This window comes from Thermobia domestica, chromosome 13 (genome assembly GCF_964235325.1).
Source record: "Thermobia domestica chromosome 13, izTheDome1.hap1.1, whole genome shotgun sequence".
NCBI classification, from domain to species: Eukaryota; Metazoa; Arthropoda; class Insecta; order Zygentoma; family Lepismatidae; genus Thermobia; species Thermobia domestica.
The window spans coordinates 208218526-208241592 of NC_137466.1; the positions used below are offsets into that span (position 1 = coordinate 208218526).

At 34.2% G+C, this 23067-nt stretch overlaps 1 protein-coding gene across 1 annotated transcript in view; it reads left to right on the top strand.

Moving 5' to 3' along the window:
* Nucleotides 1-23067, top strand: part of LOC145667475 (sodium channel protein Nach-like) — a 48549-nt gene that overhangs the window by 18845 nt on the left and 6637 nt on the right. Inside the window, exons 3-6 of the mRNA XM_081734953.1 lie at nt 5530-5686; nt 9612-9757; nt 19727-19850; nt 21975-22257. Of these exons, the coding sequence (XP_081591079.1) occupies nt 5530-5686; nt 9612-9757; nt 19727-19850; nt 21975-22257 (710 nt within the window). The remainder of the gene's footprint in view (nt 1-5529; nt 5687-9611; nt 9758-19726; nt 19851-21974; nt 22258-23067) is intronic.

A 23067-nucleotide genomic window follows, 5' to 3' on the forward strand; every position in this document is an offset into this window, starting at 1 on the left:
AAAAATACTGTAGGTATAAACAAACTCTTTACAACATTGATGTCATAATCTTATTACATTTCTGTGAGTGATTGTTATTACTTTCATGTTACACTATAACAAGGAAGTATTGTATTACGGTCAAAATGCCTAATGTAAACCCAGATAAGGACCAGATTTGGTGAAAACCTACCACTTTCGTATTTACGTCTGTGTGTCTGCATGCATCAACGTTCAGAGAATATTTCGTCAACGATAAATCACATTAAGATTACATATACACACAACTTACAACACAGCCCTGCACAACTTTTTTATTTGGTTCAATATTCGTGAAGTGTCTAACATTTAACTTACAAACGGTACAAGCTACAGTAAAACTCACTGCAATAAATTTCCGAGAAAATTTTATGTTAATTTGATGTGTTATATGCATCTATTCAAATTCAAGAAAACCGAAAGTTGAATCCAATATGGCGGCCGGGGTGGGTAACATGTGTCAGAGAAGCAGTACTTGATACAATTTCTTTTGCATATGCCCACATTCATGTCCAGTTACATTTAAAGAAACTAAAAGCAATTTTGTGTTCGAGCGTTATAGTAGAGATTGAATTTCGGATAGACCTATGTGAAAGCCCATAAATGCCCCATGCAAATTACCCCTATGGGAGGCTAAAATTAGTAGAGGAAAAGCACCAAAACCGACATATTCTTCAGAAAATTATTATGTTGCAAAATGAAAAGGAGATATATATATTTTTAAATTTGTATTTTGATATTCTTGTATAAGTTCTGCCACACACAAAAGTATGTTTACTTGCAAGATACTATTAGATTTGCACGATGCTTTGCTTATTAAAAGTAGAAATAAGTGCTGATAGAAGTAGTCTTATCGTGGTATTAGGCACAATTCATAGTTCTAAATAGTCTACACATTATGGGTATTTTGTAAGTTAAGTAAACATTAAGAAGAATATCGCTATGGAATTACACATTCAGTCTAAATCAATAACAATAATCGCAGATGTAAAGATCCTCTTCCACACCGACACATTCTGCGTGCGCCCAGGCCTCACAGGATATACATTGAACCCATTCTTCTCCGCTGATGTCTTCCGAAAAGAGTCTTTTGCCACTATATATAGAAAAAAATATCATAAAAACAGTATCACAATTTTTTGATTTCGTTGCAATTGCATATGTAGTCAAGTTTGCAGATTTCTTAACTACCTAATAGTGCGTGCTTAATATAAATCTCATACTAACAGAACAGAGGTATGAATTTAACTTTTTCCCAGCACGGTTTAGTTTTGGACTTGTCCGCGATATAGACCATAGAACAAATTCACCTGAAATTCAGTTGATTTAATCATCTGTAAGACAATACAGAACGTTAGCCTCCCTATATATGCAACAGCTCTCTTTTAAAATTAGTTCATTTTATTCTTTGTGTTTCATTGTAATAACGAATCCTTCTGCACACAATACATACCAAGGTGAATTAAAAGAGAATTTTAAGAGTTTTAAAGAATAAATGCTAATTTTTCCAAGGTATAGACATTTAACTTCATACGAGATTAATTTGCTTTACGAGAGTTTCTTATTCTTATTACTTTGATTAAAATTACATAAAATCATTTTAATGATATTCAGAATATCCAACCCTAAGGTACTTTACATGCGCGTTTCTCTATTCTTGCTACTTTAGACTATCATTTCATTAATACTTACAGTGTTTCAGATTTAGCGGAGGCACTATAGTGTCTTTGGTTTGCGACACTTATTGACAAGTGTGGGCTTGCATAGTTTCTTTTCTTTTTTTCTTTCTTTCTTTCTTTTTTTTTTAGATTTCAAATTTTTAATAAGGTGACATAGTACTATTTGAAACATAAATTTTTATTGGTTTGACAACATTGATTACGTATATATAGATAGTTATCAAAATAATGTACACACCTAGTTTTCAATGCGTTAGGTTCTACAGGTGGTAACACTGTGGGTAAATCTATGCATGGCTGCTGTTCAAGTGGGTAGATGATGGTAATACAATTAAATACCTCTCTTGTGAGTTTCAAATTGGCGCAAGTATTTCTGAGATGTGACTGTTATGAGGTCTGTCACGAGGAACAGTGTCCAAAGGTAATGACGTCCTACACAACTAATGGAAACAAATACCTCTCATCACTGGTCTAGTGGCTAGCGCCCGTGCCTATAGTACACAAAATCTCGGATTTGCATCCCAATGGGAGTGTGTTGAAATTTTGAACCCTTAGGTGGTTTTGGTCTCACCTTCAACTGTAGGTCCACGTTCGATTGGCCAAACAATCTTAGTTCTAAAAGGGACACTAAACTTCAACCAACCAATATAGAATAACAACTTGGGCGAAGAGTAATCATTGGTCGGAAGAAAAATCTCATTGAAAGAGACCGCTGAACATTAAAAAATGTATTATTACCAACTACAGTAGAGAGAATGACGCAAAATTGACTGCGAAGTTCAATCTGCATCTGAAGCGGTCTATTGTTAAGACCACAGTTCTATTAGAATTGCATAATCTCAACATCCGTGGTTAGTATTGCAATTGAGATGTGCTACAAAGTTTTAGAGCAAATAAAATGGTACTTTCACTATACAAACTGGACCGTCGAACATAGAAAACGCGTAATATGGTCCAATGGGTCCTCTATTTATTTGCAATAACAGACCGTACTAATATATGAAAAATATCCAAAATAACTTCTACTCCGAGTCTCATCCTTTCAGTAAAACATGGGGGTGTCTCTGTGATGATGTGTAAGGCATTTTTTCTAGTGTTTCGTCGGTCCTATGATTACGCTCATAGACAGCGCTAAATCCAATGCTTGTGTGGGCATATTGGTCGACAACATGCGTCTTGTAGTTCTAATATTGTTTCTAGGCAATGATCCAATTTCTCAACACGACAATGCACCAATTCTCAATGCTGGAGCCTTTTAGGTGTGGTTTTATGAATATCGCGATGGATCACAACAACTCTCCTGGCCCGCAGAGTTAACGGATCTCAACATTATTAAACATCTGAGGTCTGTTCCGGACATGGAGCTCAGATTTGAAGCAGATATATTTTTCCATTCTCACTGATGAAGGGTCGTGTTCTGTATTAGGAATGGTTCAGTATTCCTCTGGAAACCACTCACGACTTACTGCCTCTAATGCATGGCACATCAGACCTGTCCTACATACTAACGGTAGTCCTATGCTATGTTAACAAGGTACATTGCATTTTCTTCAAGTGTTTGAATTATTTTTATAACTATCTGTATGACACACATAAAATGACATATACACATGACATATAAAATGACACCAATATCTAAATCTAATTTTAATTTCTTTTCAAAGCTACTTAAATATGTTATACAATTAGATGTGCAAGAGATAGGATTAATGTAAAAACAGCTAACTGTATATATTACTCAAATGTTCATTCTATAATGAAATATGACTTGATGTTTTGGGGAAATGCACCTAAAAGTATTGTTATCTTTAGGCTACAGAAGAAAGTGGTAAGAGTACTTGTAGGAGTAGAATGGAACTCTACTTGCAGGAATATTTTAACCTAAGGAACTTGAAATAATGACTCTTCCCTCAGTGTATTTGTTCGAAATATTAATGTATTTGAAAAAAAAAACATAGTAGTGAATTTATTGTTAACAAAGACATTCACAGGTACAACACACAAAGTAAAGATGACATTCACTTGCATGCACATAGAACAAATATATACAATAAATCAGTTACGCACAAAGGTAGACCTACTCTATTATACAATCTACTTCCATCATGTATAAAAATCAGGTCTCAGTAAATAGCTTTAGAATCAAACTTAAAAGGTGCTTGATAGAACAATGCTTTTACTCGGTTGAAGAATATGTACAAAATAATTCGTATGCGTAAAATTAAATGTACAGTAAGTAAATCAGTGAATCTATAAGAATGCAGGGGGCGCGATAGCTCAGTGGTAGAGCGTTCACCTCCGGTGCTTGGGGTCCCTGGTTCGATCCCAGCTCGCGCCGTGTGGACTTTTTGGTGGATAAACATCGTGCTCGTGGGTTTTCTTGGAGTTTTCCCGTTTCCTCCCACTTTCTTCATTACACTTATCTATCATCATCACCGTCTCCTTTAGCCTACCCGGCATAACTGTGGGACTTAAAACAAAGATTTCATTTCATTTTTATAAGAATCCATATATAATAATAACATTATGTTTATGTATACTGGTATATATATATATATATATATATATATATATATATATAACTGACGTCCAGTTTCGTTGTATAACGATGAATGAATGCAATAATTTATGATTATGATTATGATTATTGGAAATAGCGGATCTTGTTATTCTTTCTTGTAATCAGAAAATTCTAAACTAACTGTAAAATATAAAAGGGAAAGGTTCGTACTGAAGGACTTCTTTATTCAAATTGTAACATATACATATTTGTGCACCCAAAAATGAAAAGAAAAAAATACCATCTCAGGACAATTTAGAGAAGGAACCAACTATAGGCATATCCCTGATGAAAACTTAGTAAAATTTATAATGGAATATATAAACCTAGGTTTAATTTGCAGGATAGGATAGAATGTCTATAATCAACATTTATAAGGTTATAGTTTTCGTACGTAAGGTCAAAATTAGAATCCTGTTGTAATGTTTGGACATTAAATATCAATAAATACTCTGATGAAATAGAAAATATACAGTTTAAATTTTTTTAAATGCCTGCATACAAAGAGAAAAGGTTTATACCCAAAGTATGTCCCTTGTGACGAATTTTAGTTTTCAAACATTAAAAAAAAAAAAAAAAAAAAAAAAAAAAAAAAAAGATGAGTATTTGATCTGTTATTCTTACATAAATTATTAAACAGTAAAATTGACTGTCCAGACATAGTTTCAGAAGTGTTATTACGTGTCCCAACAGGTAAGACTAGAACAGCAAACACTAAGACTAAGACATTCTATTGTAGAAAAGCAAGAACTAACATATTACGTAAGTCTCCTCTGTGGAGAATGTGTGCTTCATATAACGAAATGATAAGATTTCATGTAGTAGATGTATTTAGTAATGTCCGGAAATAAGTTCGAAACAATTGTCAAGCAATAACTTCTGCATAATTAAACGGGGTGTATTTGAATATGTATAATAGTGTATGTTAGATAAGTATGTACACGACACTATAACTGGACATTAAACCTGTTGTGTTGTCCTTATGAAATACATATTTAAATAAATAAATAAATAAATAAATAAATAAATATAGAAAGTAGTTTGCATACATAGATTAATTGTGTCACTATTTGATATCAAAAGGAGCACTATCTCTAGTTTATCACTTGGTAATAAAAATGATTTTTCTTTTGTTTGCTTTTAATTATCATTAATTGAAAAATAGTTTAGCTTCATGTTAAAAACTTGGTCCTTTTTCTATAACAAGTCACTCCGAGGTGTTGGTATGTGTTCATAATTATTATTAAATTGCTATTTGTTTATTTGTTTCAGAATCCTTCCTGAAGACGTCACCCGGCAAGAAGCGTTAGAGCTTCTCCGAAACCTTATATATTTAATCGAAGCAAACACCAAAAATATGGAGGATGTAGAGAAATTGCATTCAATTCTAAAATTGAACAAATATGACGTTTACGAATTAATGGATGAGGTAATACCTTCATCTTTAAATACTTTTCTATTATTATTATTATTATTATTATTATTATTATTATTATTATTATTATTATTATTATTATTATTATTATTATTATTATTATTTACTCTTACGATATTGCAAACAAGAATTAAAAGTAAGTGAAAAAAATACATTATTGATCTGACTCGGCATTGATTTAATTTTCTCCGTGCACATTCATTGTAGTGGTTCCGCGTAGCGTAGCGGTCCCGGGTTCGATTCCCGGTGAGGTCACTCGGTCGAAAGAGTGTAATACGCTTTTTTCAGGCCAGCCACTCTGAATGAGGTTTTCCTCATTCACACCAGGCAAATGCCGTGGTAGTACCTAACTTATAGGTCCGAGGTCGCCTCCTTCCTTCCCCAATCCTTTCTTTCTTCCCTTTCCCCGAATTGTGTGCACGCCGAAGGACGTCATCCCACAAATTCTGACAGGCTAAATAGCCTTCGATGCCGAAAGCCCAGAGATCTCAATCCTAAATCCCTACATTCATTGTACTATGTTGAAATATGCAGTTTGAATGGCCTATTTGTGAGTTTCTTTACGCTGATATGGAACGCCACTCCAGGTTTCTCGTGTTTCAAATATCAAGTATTGGAATGAAATTCCCCATGGTACCGGCCATCCTAGCTCAGAAACTATGCACTTTTCCTCTCTTACATAACTTTTTACATCTTTGTCGATATAGTCCATTAATATCATATATATATAGCGGAAACAGCACCACACGTCATTAGCGTCATTAGTTTGCGCATTGTAGCGTCATTAGTTTGCAACACTGCATAATAAGTGTGATATTGTAAGTTTTAGTTTTACATGTACATTTAGATTTGAAATATACGTATAATAACCTGATGTAGTGCGATTTCAAAACAAATAAAACATTATATTAGGCTAACAACACTGTCAATTTGGTTGTATTGCGGAGAATATGAAACAATGCCCCCTATCGATAGTTGCACAGTACTAAATATTAGCGTTCTTATCTATTGGTACAAAAGTCACAAGAGTGTATCGAAATGAAGGTCCACCCTGTATTCTTTTTCTTTTTTTTTTAAGATTTATTTTATCAAGTTTGGAATGGGGCCTAAGGTCAGTGAGGAAAAGCTCTAATCTCATTCTTTAAAGAATTGATTGCGTTTTTTAAAAAGTGGTAGTTTCTTCTATACTGAATCTTGAAACATACACATTGTAATCTTTGTGATCGCAAGTATTAGTTAGTTTAACATTTTCTCGCTAGAGGACACTACTTGCTTCATATCATCACACTATGGCATTGACAGCGAAACGTCCAACAACAAATTCGTGTTAGTGGCATTCAAAAAACTGCATTGTGCATCAGAAAGTCTCTAATAGTGCCCATACACGGACCACGGTTTGTGCAAATAAGGCTGTTTGTGCAAACATTTTTCACAATGAACTCGTTCGAAAATTGTTTACACGAACATGATGTTTGCGCAATCACATGGACTGTGTATGGGCATGTTTGTACAAACACGAGGTTTATTTCTGAGTAGGAGAACTAATGTAGAAACGCTTATTTCTCGCGCTGTGGCGTCAATAAATAGGATTCAAGAATTCTGGCGAAAATTTATTGAGCTTTATCGAAATTTACCTGAACTGTGGAAGGTAAAGAGTGAAGATTGTAAAAACAGGAATCTGAAAAATGTGGCCTCACATGTTTCTATAGTAATTGTCCAAGCGTCCGAGGTACAATGACTGTTTCAAATGTTGAATCCTCGTACGTGTTTCCGCACACAACAGAATGCAAAGTGGCAAACAACCTCTGCTCGGGGGATTTTTATCGCATCCCTCATATTTGTATCCTGTCTTCGAATAAGAGGTGTAACCATTTCCAGTATTTCACCAAATGTAGTTGAATCCATTCGTAAATTAGTCCACAGTCGAAGTTATCTCAAGCTTGGCTCTTAAATTTTGATGACTAAACTAGACCGTTTCTTTAATTCACACCGTCTTCTTTCTTTTTGGTTTCGTGGTCTTTCCGCTTCCATAGCTCAAGCAATTACTATCTCTAAACAAGCTGCTTCAGTGGACAGGTTTACGCGATCAAACTCAAAATTGAACTGAAGTTTGTGCAAACAGTTGAACCGTGTATGGCCGAATATTTGCGCAAACACAGTGTTTGCACAAACCATGGATCGTCTATGAGCCCCTTAAGAATTGATTTACATTCGCCATTAGACGTTGGATTGCACACTTTACTAGTAGGCACAACACACCTATTGCTCTGGCGGTACAACTTCACGTTTTTGCGCTGTGCCTGTACCCTTTACCTTTTGTCTATATGAAAGCTTAATAGACTCTATGCTAATAGACTCTAATGCTTAATAGACTCTATGCTAAATTTGAAAACTAAACACAACGACACACTGAGCATGGGTATGTGATAAAAATATATACAAACACAAACACGTAACAATTTCAACAGACTAACTGTGTCTTCATCAAACTTCCACTCCTTCTCTTAATTAGAAGGAGTGGAAGTCCTCCTCCTCTTAGAGAAGGAGTTGAAGTCTGATGAAGACATAGTTAGGCTAGTTTTAGACGGAAGCATTTATCGTAGTACATGTGCTGCCAGAAATCTCGTTTTAATATTCTATGGCATCAAAAGTATATGGTGATTTTACACGGAAGCACTTTGATAAGCGTCTTGTTGTGACGTAGCAAACAATTCACTGGAGAAGAGCGCAATTATGGCTCCAAAACTAAAACGCGAGGTAGCTAAAGCTATAGTGGTTGTAACAACAGTTCTCGCCGGTTATATTAAAAAACGAAAACAATAGAGAAGTGTGGGTAAAGAGCATCCCTACTCCAACTCATTCTTCTTTACTACAATTCAATTTTCCACACAAAACAAAGAGCATGGGTATTGGGCACAACATCTTTCGCTTCCTTTTAACACAGCACGGCTCTGCAATCGGACAAGAAATGCTGGGGAAAATGCTACGAAATAGGGCAAGTTCTATTGACAAGAAATGCTACAGGATATGCCATGGCATGGGAAATGCTATAGCATTTGCTACTTTACACAGTAGGATATCGATGATACGATTTTTGCTACGAGAAATGCTACGAGAAATGCTTCCGTCTAAAACTAGCCTTAGTCTGTTGAAATTGTTACATGTTTGTGTTTTTATATATTTTTATCACATAGTCATGCTCAGTGTATTCCGTTTAGTTTGACAATATGGAAACAGTTATAGGAGTTTGACAATATGGAAACAGTTATAGGAGTTTGACAATATGGAAACAGTTATAGCAGTTTGACAATATGGAAACAGTTATAGGAGTTTGACAATATGAAAACAGTTATAGGAGTTTGATAATATGGAAACAGTTATAGGAGTTTGACAATATGGAAACAGTTATAGGAGTTGGACAATATGGAAACAGTTATAGGAGTTGGACAATATGGAAACAGTTATAGGAGTTTGACAATATGGAAACAGTTATAGGAGTTTGACAATATGGAAAAAGTTATAGGAGTTTGACAATATGGAAACAGTTATAGGAGTTTGACAATATGGAAACAGTTATAGGAGTTTGACAATATGGAAACAATTATAGGAGTTTGACAATATGGAAACAGTTATAGGAGTTTGACAATATGGAAACAGTTATAGGAGTTTGACAATATGGAAACAGTTATAGGAGTTTGACAATATGGAAACAGTTATAGGAGTTTGACAATATGAAAACAGTTATAGGAGTTTGACAATATGGAAACAGTTATAGGAGTTTGACAATATGGAAACAGTTATAGGAGTTTGACAATATGAAAACAGGATAGAACAGTTATAGGACATTTTCTGGAACTGAGCGGGTAAAATTTAAATTGACGTAATTAGAAATTTATTGTAACGTGTTTTGTGTTTTCAGCTGAGCCCTTCATGTGACGAAATGATAGTGAAATGTCGTTGGAAGGGTGAAATGAAAAATTGCAGCAAAATCTTCTATCGCATGAAAACTCTCGAAGGCTACTGCTGCGCTTTCAATTACGTTGGACTAAGACCAGTTGTAAATAGGTGAGTGTTATATCTAAGTTTTAGCTTAAATCAACAAATTAACCTATGTCCACTATTATATTTAGGAATAGAAATGACAGATCTTACAAACTGAGGATATAGCTTAATGAATCTAGTAAATGGTTTAGAAATGTATAATACACTCAATTATGTTTCAGACATTACGGGCCTTGTGCACAGTTGTTTTCAACCTTATATTTAGAACTTGACTAGCCCATCATACTAACTTTCGTATTTAGTAACATTTAAGTAAAGTTTATATCTAAAAAGCCAACCAAGACTTTACGTAGAGTTGTCCTAATACAATAGGAGAAATCAAGGGAGAATACGACTCACACAACTTGATTTCTTCTAAAGTCTTTGGACAACCCTGCGAAGAAGTCGTGGTTGGCCTTTTTCGATATAAATTGTTGTTAACTTTGCTTATCTGTTACTAAATACAGAAGTTAGCAACACGCCTTAGTCAAATTGTTGATACAGCGCTAAAAACGACTCTGCATAAGTCCCTACACATTTCTTTGCCACATTATTACTAGTCATAGGAATAGTGTATTGCATATGAGCCGTTCAGATGCCAAACCGATCAACTCCATCAACTGAGATTTTTCAATAGTGAACATTTTAGTAACTTAGATACAATTTGCCTTATGCGGAGTCGTTCTGACGCGGGATTAGAGCCATACTAAAGAATTCAACTAACATATGTTTTCTGCAGTAGTCAGATCTTTAGTATGCTGCTAATCATTAGTCAAAACGACTCTGTATAAGCCCCAATGTATTTAAATGAGCGTGATTAGAACGTTTACGCGTTCTAGTGGCAAATTGTTAAACTATGAAGTTACTCAATTTTGACCCTGAAAGGAACATGGGCCTTATTCAGAGTCATTTTGACGTATGATTAGCATCATACTAAAGACCTGACTACTGCAGGAAACATATGTTAGTCGAACTCTTTAGTATGGCTCTAATTACGCGTCAGTACGACTCTGCATAAGGCCCTATATCTTTTCCAAGTCAAAAATGTATAGAACTAAAAAGCAACAAAAAATGGAGTTAATCGTTTTGGCTTCTGGACGCCTCATATAATTTTGCCATATTCCCACACATTTTACAGTATTATTACTAGAGTCACCGGTGCAATACATTTCAGACACAAGGGTCTACGATAGGGATGGGTCCTGGTAGTCCGGAACCCTTTCTCGAAATCCCGGTTTTTCTGTCAATTTAGTCTAACTTTGGGGGTGATTTTACAACATCTAATATAATTTATCCTCATATCGAATTTGGACTCCTCATGAATTAAATTCCTGCCTAAGTGCCTGTCAGAGATTATTCTTTTACTGGCATAATGTATTCCGTGTAATTGTCTTCAAGAGACACTACTTCTCTTCTTGCCATATTAAAGGCGGATTTTCATGCCCGCGTTAGAACAGAAGCATCACATGTAGCGTATTCACCGTAAATTATTTTCGTTTACATACATCCGTGCGTTTATTGCGACAAATTACTACTCCCTAGCTAATGCGCATGCGTAAAATAGAAAGTTTGCGACTTTAGTTTGTGATAATGGATTCCCGAAGGAGAGCTATTGTTTTAGCTGGAATATATTATATTTCAAAACGCCGCCGTCGGAAGTATGTTAGGAAAATGTGGTGGGTTCGCCCCATTTTCCAGCTTCGACGAGAATACGGAATATACAGGAACCTTTTCTTTGAATTAAAATCCGATCCGGATAAATTTTATAAAACAAATAAAAATATTTATAAATCATACTAAAGCAGTTTCAAATTACATTGCTTTTATTTTATATAGGAATTGATAATTTGTACATAACAGTTAATCTATGAACTATCTATTGTTCCCGGTAATACAACTAATTAACTACACAAATATAAAAGTGCTAACCATCGATACCAATATTCTCAGCAATTTGATGCCATGTTTTTGTCCTTAATACTGAATCCTTGTATTTCGGATGCTTAAGGTTGTACAAAATTTCGTTTTCTCTTACTTGTTCTACGAGCAGTTCTTCAAACGTTGTTTTTACCTCCGCCATGTTAGTCAGTCAATACAACAGTGTACGCGCGCTACTTCAGTCAGAATTGAACAAATTTCTACTCTGACGCGAGTGTAGCGCGCCATCTCCGATGCGTGATTTCATTGGCTGTTTAGCACAATCGCTCGCAACTCACGGAGGTAAAGGACACATGAAAATCCGCCTTAATAGTTACCAGTTCGAGTGCTGCGTGTAAATGGGTTAATTGGGAGATAACAACATCGAAGAACTTGTTATATAACAGCATTCGCAAAAATTGCGGAGTGTAAACGCAACGCAAAAATTTCAAAAATAAATCTTAACAACGCATATTATCGCAAACTAAAATGCAGCGTTTGTGCTGCGTTGATACAAACCGTTACGGAATGAGATCTCAGCCTTTTACTCCGAAAATAGCAATAATGAGAAATGATGTCTTAATTACGTCTAACATAACCCAAAACTTATTAATCCCATGACAATATCAGAAATCTTATTTAGTTTGATACAATGTGTAACATGCTTAAAAAGAAGTTTTTATTACGCACATAGAACTACACTGTAATGGCTCCAAATAAATGTAAATAACAAGTGAGTTTCTTTCATAGTGTGAAACTACAGTAGACTTTAGTAAATTTAACACTAAAACAGAAAGTAATAGATCTATATAACTTCCGGTAGTAATAGAGGGAACTTTTTTTTTGGAGTTGAATTCATACCAAGAAAGCTCTCCTCGCTATCTAGTACAGTCTTTTCTCATTGTGGCGATTAGTGTCGAAAGTAGAAATTGTAAGTTTCCAACACTTTCAATTTTAATAGGCGGGCAAAGTTCCAGATCGAGGAATTCGTCAATGACAATCTTCGAGTACACGTCATGTTCCCATGATGCTGTGTAAAGGAAAGGGTCAAATGAGACTTTCTTCACATATACACTACACTTACACTTTTCTTCCTTGTCCATTTACCCGTTCACATATCCACTTCTTCCTTAACACTTTCTCCTTTTTCCATTATACATTTCTCACTTTTCCTTACTATTTTTATGCTAGTCCATCTTGGTATGTAGCCCTCTTTCACTGTCTGAACTCCTCCAGATTTTGATCTTTTCATGATTTTGACGTTTCCCTTTTCTGATTGTGATACGTCCTTTTGGATATTTAATTATCATTTCAAATATCCTTTTTTGTGAGGTAGACATAAGGCAATTTTACATTTGTAGTCTACGTGAATTATGGCCGAGGCCTCTATTTAACCGTTATTGGTTTTGGAGAAGAGAATAGCTCTAGCCATTTCTCGCTACCTTTTATTATTTTTGTTGTATAAAATCTATATTGAATTTGGAAGTGGTAGTAAATTTCCACCACTTCCTGTTTTAGTAGAAAAATGCGGATGAAGATGAATCAATCCCCCCCCCCTCAGAAAAGAAAACAGTTTGTCACTATCTATTACCATACTAGTTCTAAGGTGAGCGATGTTGAAACGGGAAATTATAACCTTCTAGTACTTGCACGGTTTGAGTAGATAGTTAACGGAATAGATTGAACAGTGGTGGATCTAGCCCGGGCCGTGGGGCGTAGCCTTCCCTAGTTTTTTGAGTAACAAAAATAATCTTCTGTCAGTTGAGGTTCACAAGACACTTCTAGGGTTACACTAATAGTGGTAAATTGTATATTTATATTCAACATTTATTTTCTCCGACAATTTCTAAATTGAATGTTAATTACAATTTTTTTTGCCATATAAACCAAAATGTTTTGTGACTAATCTGATTAGCTACCTTACCTGTAAGTTCCTACAATTTATTAATTACTAGTTCGTACTTCATGTTTAATTGTAACTGGAATTATTCATTTCTTATTCTTAGTTCCTGTTAACGAAGGGGGTAAACGGATTTCAAATTAAAACGATTTGCATAAACTGATTACAATAGTTAACAAATTTAAACTTTTTGTTTGTTACATGAGAAAAATCATCTGATCTTAAAGGAACATTTTGCGCTGAATTCGAATATGCACTCGGTTTCTCTCCATCACGTACAGTTTTCCCTAACAGAAGGATTTTCGGGAAATTCCCTCAAAAATTTCCCTTTTTCAGATATCTTATTCCCCTAGCTCCTGTCCCCTTACATATAGTAACATAGAAATTATACCTAAGTATACCTTGATTTATATTTAATAAACCCTAAAAGTTTCGTAAAAATCGCTTTGTTCTTTCTAGAGAAATAAATATATTTGTATGTATACTGTGTGCACTGTTTATTGCACCTGATAGTAATGCTTTCAGATCTCCTGAGTTGGGGTAAAAACGATTTGTTTTATTACTACAAACACAGACATAAAAATGAATATTTACAATAGTCAACAACACACTTCTATTGCTCTCTGTAAATTAGAAACGTGTATAAAAATAGAATGTACTTCCAACGTATATTTTTTTTTAAAAGTCCAGTATATGTATATCTTAATACATATATATACAATTCTCCAAGTTTTTTCGTTTTGTTCATGAAATGGTTATCAATATTTGTTATCAAATGTAACAAAAAACCTTCTATACCACTTGCGCACTCAGTGAAGATTAAAAAATCTTATGACACCATGTCAACTTTGCTAAATCTTATAAATTACAAGGACCATTGTTGGCAAATATGTTGTGATCTCAAGGTAGTTGGTATTTTATTAGGACTGCAGTGCGGTTACACGAAGTACCAATGTTTTTTATGTTTATGGAATAGCCGAGCTGATGACAAACATTATGAAGTGAAGGAATGGGAACCTAGAGTGAATTACGTACCTGGAGAATACAACGTCAAATACGCTCCTTTGGTAGATCCTAATAAGATATTACTACCGCCACTTCATATCAAGTTAGGACTTATGAAAAACTTTGTCAAAGCCATGGACACATCTGGTGAAGGTTTCAAGTATTTGCGAGATAAGTTCCCTAACCTGAGTGATGCTAAGATTTCAGCGGGAGTGTTTATTGGTCCCCAAATTAGGAAATTAATGCTTGATGATAGCTTTGACAGCAAGTTAAACAGTGCTGAGCTAGCTGCCTGGACAGCATTTAAGTGTGTTGTGCGCAACTTTCTGGGCAATAACAAAGCTGAGAGTTACACAGAAATCGTACAGGACATGATACAGAAATACAAAGAGTTGGGTTGTAGGATGTCTTTAAAAATCCACTTTTTGCACTCCCACCTCAGCTTCTTTCCTGCTAACCTAGGTGCTCTCAGCGACGAACAGGGGGAAAGATTCCACCAAGATATAATGGAAATGGAGAAAAGGTACCAGGGACGATGGGATCCTTCAATGATGGGGGACTATTGTTGGGGTCTTGTTAGAGAATGCAACATTTCTTACAAAAGAAGGAAGTAGTGTACGTTTTTGTAACCCAATGAAAGTTTCATATATTGTGATAGTTTTGATTGCCTTTTCATGACCTTTTGGTACATTTGTATTATTGTTTATTGTAAATTGTCACACTTGTAAATTATATTGTATTATATTTTATATGTGTGTTTGTGGTAATAAAGCAAAACGTTTTACCTCAACTTAAGAGATCTGAAAGCATTACTATAAGGTGCAATAAACAGTACACACAGTATACATACAAACATATTTATTTCTCTAGAAAGAATAAAGCGATTATTACGAAACTTGGAGGGTTTGTTAAATATGAATCAAAGTATACTTAGGTATTTCTATGTTAGTATATGCAAGGGGACAAGATCTTGGGGTGTAAAATAAACGAAAAGGGAAATTTTTGAGGGATTTTCCCGAAAATCCCTCTGTTACGGGAAAATCGTACGTGATGGAGAAAAACCGAGTGCATATTCGAATTCAGCGCAAAAAGTTCCTTTAAGAACAGGTATTTCCTTTTATGTAACAAAACCTTTGTTAACTAGTGTTATATATGCTTGGGTTCTGGCTGCCTCCCTCCTGCACAGTTTTTACTTTCTAAATCAACCACTGAGATGGAAACTATTCTTGGGACGCAGACTCAATTCCAAAGAATTGCTTTTTTTTTTCGGTGTATCTTACCATTCTTACTCCATGATGATTAACGTTGAAACTGGAACTTCTAACATTTCCAGTTTGAATAAAGGAATAACGGATAAAAAGGAACCTCTTCTTGGAACGTTGAGTTATTTTCAGTTATCTCTTACTGTTTTTTTAATTTTCCTGATGTCTGTCAACTGACGAATGGACATGGCGTTCTATAAACTATAACAAAATACTTTGGTTTGAGTAATATTTACCTGTACCTTGGGCAGAAAGTACTCATACATGTGCACTATACTTAGTAGAATGTTAATTTCATATTAACAAAAGAAGAATGTTTTTAATATATGTAAGATGAGTATTATGGGATAGTTGTTGCTATGGACATGTTTTATGGTTACCTAGTCAGTGAGTTTGTGTACTTAACAGTTTTAAGAAAAGGATATTATAAGTTATATCAAATAATAAACCAGTTTAGCACCGTATATAGACGTTGTTATTTTTATTAAAAAGGTGAGATTAATGGTATTTAAATATCGAAGTTAATATTTTCATGCCAAAGAAATACTACCACTTCGAATTTTTTTATCTCAGCAAACGAACCAGGTTTACGACTATCATTTTGATAAGTCGTTATAAAAATTTTGGTTTACCTCACCCGGGACTTTGTAAATTCAATTCCCGAAGAAGAGTAAGGTTGAATTTACTTTTATACTACAGTTAATGAATACGAACTTAACCATATTGCGAAGTGGTAAAGTAATCATAAGAAAAATGGACAACGAAACAATGCAGCAGGAATCAAATACTAGTGACAAAGGTGAGACTAGTGTAACACCAGGATTGACATCGGAGGATCGAATCTTGTTAGCTTTACAGCGACAAATGATGCAGATGTCTACCGAGATAAAGCAGACCATGGAACAGAAGTTCAACGAAGCTAACAAACAAAATGAAGAATTAAAGCAGACCATGGAACAGAAGTTCAACGAATCTAACACGACCATGGAACAGAAGTTCAACGAAGCTAACAAACAAAATGAAGAATTAAGTAGACGAATGGAACAGAAGTTTGACGAAGCTAACAAGACCATGGAACAGAAGTTCAACGAATCTAACAAGACCATGGAACAGAAGATAGAACTGAGGTTTGACGAAGCTAACAAGCAATATGAAGAATTAAGTAGACGGATAGAACGGATAGAACAGAAATCAGATGAAACGAAACAGACAATTGTCCAGGTGGTGAACGACATATCCTCACAGTTCGAGGAAAAGTTAAAAAGGATATCTGATGATTGTCAAGAAAAGCACAATCACCAAAACCAAGAAATTAGTGCTGTAAAAAAAGATTTAGAAGTAATAGAATCTTCCATTAAACAGCAAAAGATCCAGGTCAGCAACAATTCTAATAACATACGTGTAAATACACAGTTGTTAGCTACTATTCAGGAAGAGATTAGAACGTTACAGGCTAAAGACAACATTTACCGTAATAACTTGGGTAGTGATCGCTTTGAGTTGCCCCACTCACCAGAGATGAACTCGCCTTCGCCGGGGTCTGATGAGGATATTATACTAGAAGAAAGTTGTCCGAAGAGTACTGATGAGCGAAACGTAGATGGTGCGACGACACAGCACGTCATGGATAGGAACTATCACTCAACAAGAACAAGGAATGAGAAAAAGAAGGTAAAATTAAGTGTTAAGATGAGTGAAATTCGAGCTATGAGCAAATTCAGTGGTAAGTGTAATGAGAATGCTACTTCTTTCTTAGAGAAATTCCAAGACGAATGCAATATAATGTGTATCGAACGATCACAATATATGAAATTAATACCCCATGTATTACTCCCACCTTGTTCCTTATGGTTTAAAGCAATACGTGATCACATTAGTACATATGAGGAATTCAAAGCGGCATTGATCGCAAATTATGAAAATGACTTTTTGCTGGCAAATAGAGATGCCACCCTTAGAAATCAACACTTCAATCCTCGATTGCACAAATCTGTTGTAGAGTTTGTTGTAAATGTCTACAACGAATTAAAGGTCGTTAATCCTTTGCAATCGGAATCGAGAATAATAGCATCGATTCGAAATTTGCTTCCATTTAAATTGCAACAGATCTTATTTTCCACACAGTGTATGAGTTTCAGCCATTTATTGATGCTTGTCCAATGCTACGAAACTCAATACCATGCCATGAATCCACAATCAGGAATGGGTAAAAATAAGAATAATTCAGATCATTTGGTGCCAGTTCGGAATTTAGATATCCGAAGTGTGAATGATATGAAACCTAACCTAAGCCGAGTATACTCTAGCAATCAAAATGAGCAAAATAGACAAGGTTATGTAGGGAATCCGCCTAACCTAATTAATCGTAGCAATTCATATGTTAGACCATATAGTCAAAATAGGTTTAAAAATAGACGTAATGTATGGCGAAATTCTAGAAATACAGCGAACTATGTGGATAGACGTAATTGGAGATCAAGAGATGGCACTTCATATCAAAATCAAAATCACGATGAAAGACATGTACAACATAATGTAGAACCTAATCATGATTGTGCGGTACAATGCACTTTATTAGATTCATATGCAAGTACGAATGTAACATGATTACCGTCAAGGAAATTAGGTTAAACCCATATTAGTTATAGATTCTTGTGAATTTTCATTTTAAAGTTTATGTGTTAATATCAATAATGAAAACGATTCTTAAAAATACTTGAAATGCTTAAATAGAGTTTTAAGTAGACTGGAAAATTGATTTTCAAATGATTTTTATTCTTTCTTGTTAATGTGAAGAATCATAATTCGATTCATAAATGATTAAAAGCAAAGATTATTTATATTAGATTGATTTGTGTTGAAAACTTAATTGTCAAAGATTATGTTAAGTAGAAGTTCTATTCTATAAAACTAATTATTCAACGACTACCTTGAATGAAATTCTTCTTTATTATAACATCTTAGTGCTACGATGTATACCTTTAAATGCAACATCTGACTTATTTGTTATTTAATGCGCCCTTAAAGATTAATATTATTTGTAACCCACGTTTGTCCTTTACATTCTTTGAAATCGTACCTTTCATCGATTAATTAAATAAGCGACGATATTTTTAATAAGAAAATATAATAATAATATAATGGATAATAATGAAATAAATATAATTAATGTAATTAAAGATAAATATTGATGAAATGTAAGATTTGTTTAATGTATATGTGAAATTAATGAATAGATATACAAGGTGCGATCATAATATGATGGACATATGTAATGTAAGAACACTAATGTAAACGGACCAGTGGTTCTTGAAGATAAAAGCCAAGCCTACTCATGACTTTTATATTCAGTCCCTTTGTCGAGCGACATTTTTATATAACAAAATACTTTGGTTTGAGTAATATTTACCTGTACCTTGGGCAGAAAGTACTCATACATGTGCACTATACTTAGTAGAATGTTAATTTCATATTAACAAAAGAAGAATGTTTTTAATATATGTAAGATGAGTATTATGGGATAGTTGTTGCTATGGACATGTTTTATGGTTACCTAGTCAGTGAGTTTGTGTACTTAACAGTTTTAAGAAAAGGATATTATAAGTTATATCAAATAATAAACCAGTTTAGCACCGTATATAGACGTTGTTATTTTTATTAAAAAGGTGAGATTAATGGTATTTAAATATCGAAGTTAATATTTTCATGCCAAAGAAATACTACCACTTCGAATTTTTTTATCTCAGCAAACGAACCAGGTTTACGACTATCATTTTGATAAGTCGTTATAAAACTTCCGATAATTTACGCATACCATACTTCTGAAGTCTAATGTACGAATGGAATGTACATGTACGAAATTACTCTAATAGCTATCAATGATCATGTAACCTCGTATTGTATTTTCAGCCTTGGGAATAAAACAAGAGTGGAACGAAGTAGTTCTCCAAGCTACTTAATGGGTCTCTCCATTGTCGTCAATCCACAACCAGAAGAATATTTTGCCTCCATTCTTTCATCCTATGCCATTAAGGTAAATATTATGTTATATTTGTTTTCTTTCAAAAGATTAGGTACTAAATTATTCTTATTATTTCTAAGTCTGCTCTTAAACATTCTTTGAAAATAATCTATTATGTTTACTTACATGTGCACTTCACGAAAATTTTATAAATACATTCTTTCTAGAAGTAAAGATACCCATTGATTTTATTGTCTTGTTTAAATGTGGGTCCCAATAATGTTAAATTATGATCTTGAGTGCCTTTCTGTTGTAATATTTTTTACAATACATTGTACTTAATCTGTAACGTCATTTCAAATTTTATTTGGGCTGAAGGGGCAAAACGTCCGATATAAGCAGTGTTTTAAGTTCTTCTTTAACATATTATGGATTAAAATACTGTATCGGTATATATGATGTTCTAAAAATGGCACCCATGAGTACACAGCATTATACTACAAGTTGAAATAAAGTGAAAATATATATATTTATAATCAGTGGCGTATTTACGATTTTGTTTCGGGGAGGGCTTTGCTAACTTTCGGGGGGGCTTTGCCTGAAAATGTGAAAATTCTGCAAGATATTTCATATACTTTACTATAGTAAGTAAGATTTCGGGGGGGGCTTAAGCCTGGAAGCCCCCTCTAAATACGCCACTGTGTATAATTGTATACCTTTCGGGCCTTCGTCTAATGTGAATTGTACTGTGTGGCAACGTTGCACATGAAGAACCACAGAGTAGATCTACTAATCCATCAAATAATTACATCGATTCTTTCCAGATGGCACTTAAAGTCGATAAACGTTGACACTAGCACCATCTATTAGCGCGACAGTCGATGTAACTGCTTGATAGATTGGATTCGTAGAACAATGTTAATGGTTCCAAGTTAACCCATTACTGCCCCTTGGCAACTTAAGTTGCCACGGCAATTTTTCGTTATATCGCAGAAATTCATGGATTGACGTTGCAGGTTTTAACCATGAAGTTACTTTGGAGTCTGTTTCGTCATAGCATCGTTGCATTTTCTTTGTATGATATATTGACGTAAGGTTAGCATTGTTTTTGGCTACAATGTGTTTTGAGGAGAAAGACTCAACTGAATTGATTTCAAAGACTCCAGAAGGAAGGATTGAAGGTCTGTAAAGGAAGGATTAACTCTATTTTAATAGTTATGTTTTCGCAGTGTATTTTCTCCCTCAAAATTGTAACTTTCCAAAATGTTCCCTTTTTTGAACATGTATGTGCCATTTGGCAACTTAAGTTGCCGGGCTAAAAAACAAGAAAAAAATAAATATTTTTCAAAAATATTCTAATGTCTATTTTAGAGTACTATTAAAGCCAAATAGGCGAAAAGAAACATTTCAAAATACCACTGGGGAATTCTGGGCACTAATGGGTTAATATGCGACGTTGCCACATAGTGAAATTTTTGATTCCCCATAGCGGCTGAAGGAGGCCCCCGGAGAGTTATTCCGTAATATAGTATTTTCTCTTTGTTGTCATCTATAAAGCTTTTCGTTGTTTGTGGGTGCCATTTTTAGAATACCCAATATATATATCAAAGTCAAGGAGACAGTTGTTCCAATGAAGGTCTAAATGATGCCTCTGTACTTAAAATGTATTTAATACAAATATTACCGAATCAGTACATCAACTTCATAAATTCTTTCAATACCAAATGTTGATAGTTTCATATAAGAAGCTGTAAAGAATTAATCTCTTAAAAAAAGCTGTAGGGTGAACACAACTCTGTATATGTAATCTTAAAAATGATCTGTTATTTAAACTACTTACTTACTGAGCAAAATAATACGTCTATTGTAAAAATTATTTACTGTAACAGTTTCGCCAACTATCTATTTGCCTTCATCAGACACTATTAAGTCTGTGATGAGATAGTGTTTCATGAAGACAAGTAGATACAGGAGAATTTACAGGAATTAAGTGATTTTTGCGTGCAGATATGTTGTGCCATGCTTCCAGTCAATTCGACCATGGCCTCATTGCTTTAATGATAAATCACATCGCTGCTTTTCAGCGAGCCAAACAGATATTATACAGATTGTAATAATGTTTTAACTGGTGTGCGTATAATCCCTTATATACTCTATATTAATGTAGTAAAGATTTAATACTAATTTTTCCTGTAGGTTTTGGTTCACAGTCCCTATAATTATCCCGAAGACTCAGCCATTGAGAAATTAGTAGCAACGCAAACAGAAAATTTTTACCGAGTTTCAGCTAGCTCTTTGTACGGCTCAAAGGCCATCCGTAATGTTGGAGTGAAACAGCGGCAATGTTTGTTTCAAAATGAAGTTCGACTTGTCCACACAAAATACTACAGCTACGAAAATTGTCTTATGGAGTGTCGAAGCCAGAACTTTTTGGAGTTGTGTGACTGCAAACCGTTTTACTTTCCTATTATCAATGAAAGTAAGTAAAAATAATTATCATTTTGAATTTTTAGTTGATGCACAGTTGTGAAAGTATGGTTTGGAAATCACCAAAGTTTATTGCTGCAGAAACAATCCTTTCAATTAGGGTCTAATGTTAGAATTGCCTAAGCCTGACATACTAAAAGTAATACAAAATTAACATTTTTTTTTTGCTTGTTTTCCATAAGTTAAAGGAGATAATGAGATACAATTTACCACAATTATACATAATGTTATTCTACAACAGAAAATGTGAACCTGAAGAATTTTCAGTGTTGACATCCATACAAATTACAGCGTTGTCAGAATAACACTTTCCCCAAAATCTAAGTTAAGGCAGCGACTAGAGAAATGAACTCAAACGCATTTGATTACGTACCATATTATCTTGTAATCCTTAGTAACTACTATTAAAATAATAGTTGTATTTAGTTTGTAATAAACAAAAGTTTTAACATACAGTTATTAAAATTAAATAATAACTTTATATAAAAAGTAGCTTAGAGAGGATACCAAAACAACATGACACGTAATCAAATGCAGTTGAGTTCGTTTCTCTAGTCGCTGTCTTAACTTAGATTTTTTGGAAAATATAATTCTGGCAACACTGTAATTTCTATGGATGTCAACACTGAAAATTCTTCAGGTTCATATTTTCTGTTGTAGAATAACATTGTCTATTGTCTATAATTATGTTAAGTTGCATTTCATTATCTCCTTCATATATGAATGAGGAAGCAAAAGAAAAATTGTAAATTTTGTATTATTTTTAGTATGGAAGGCTCTTAATGACTATCCCTTTACGGTA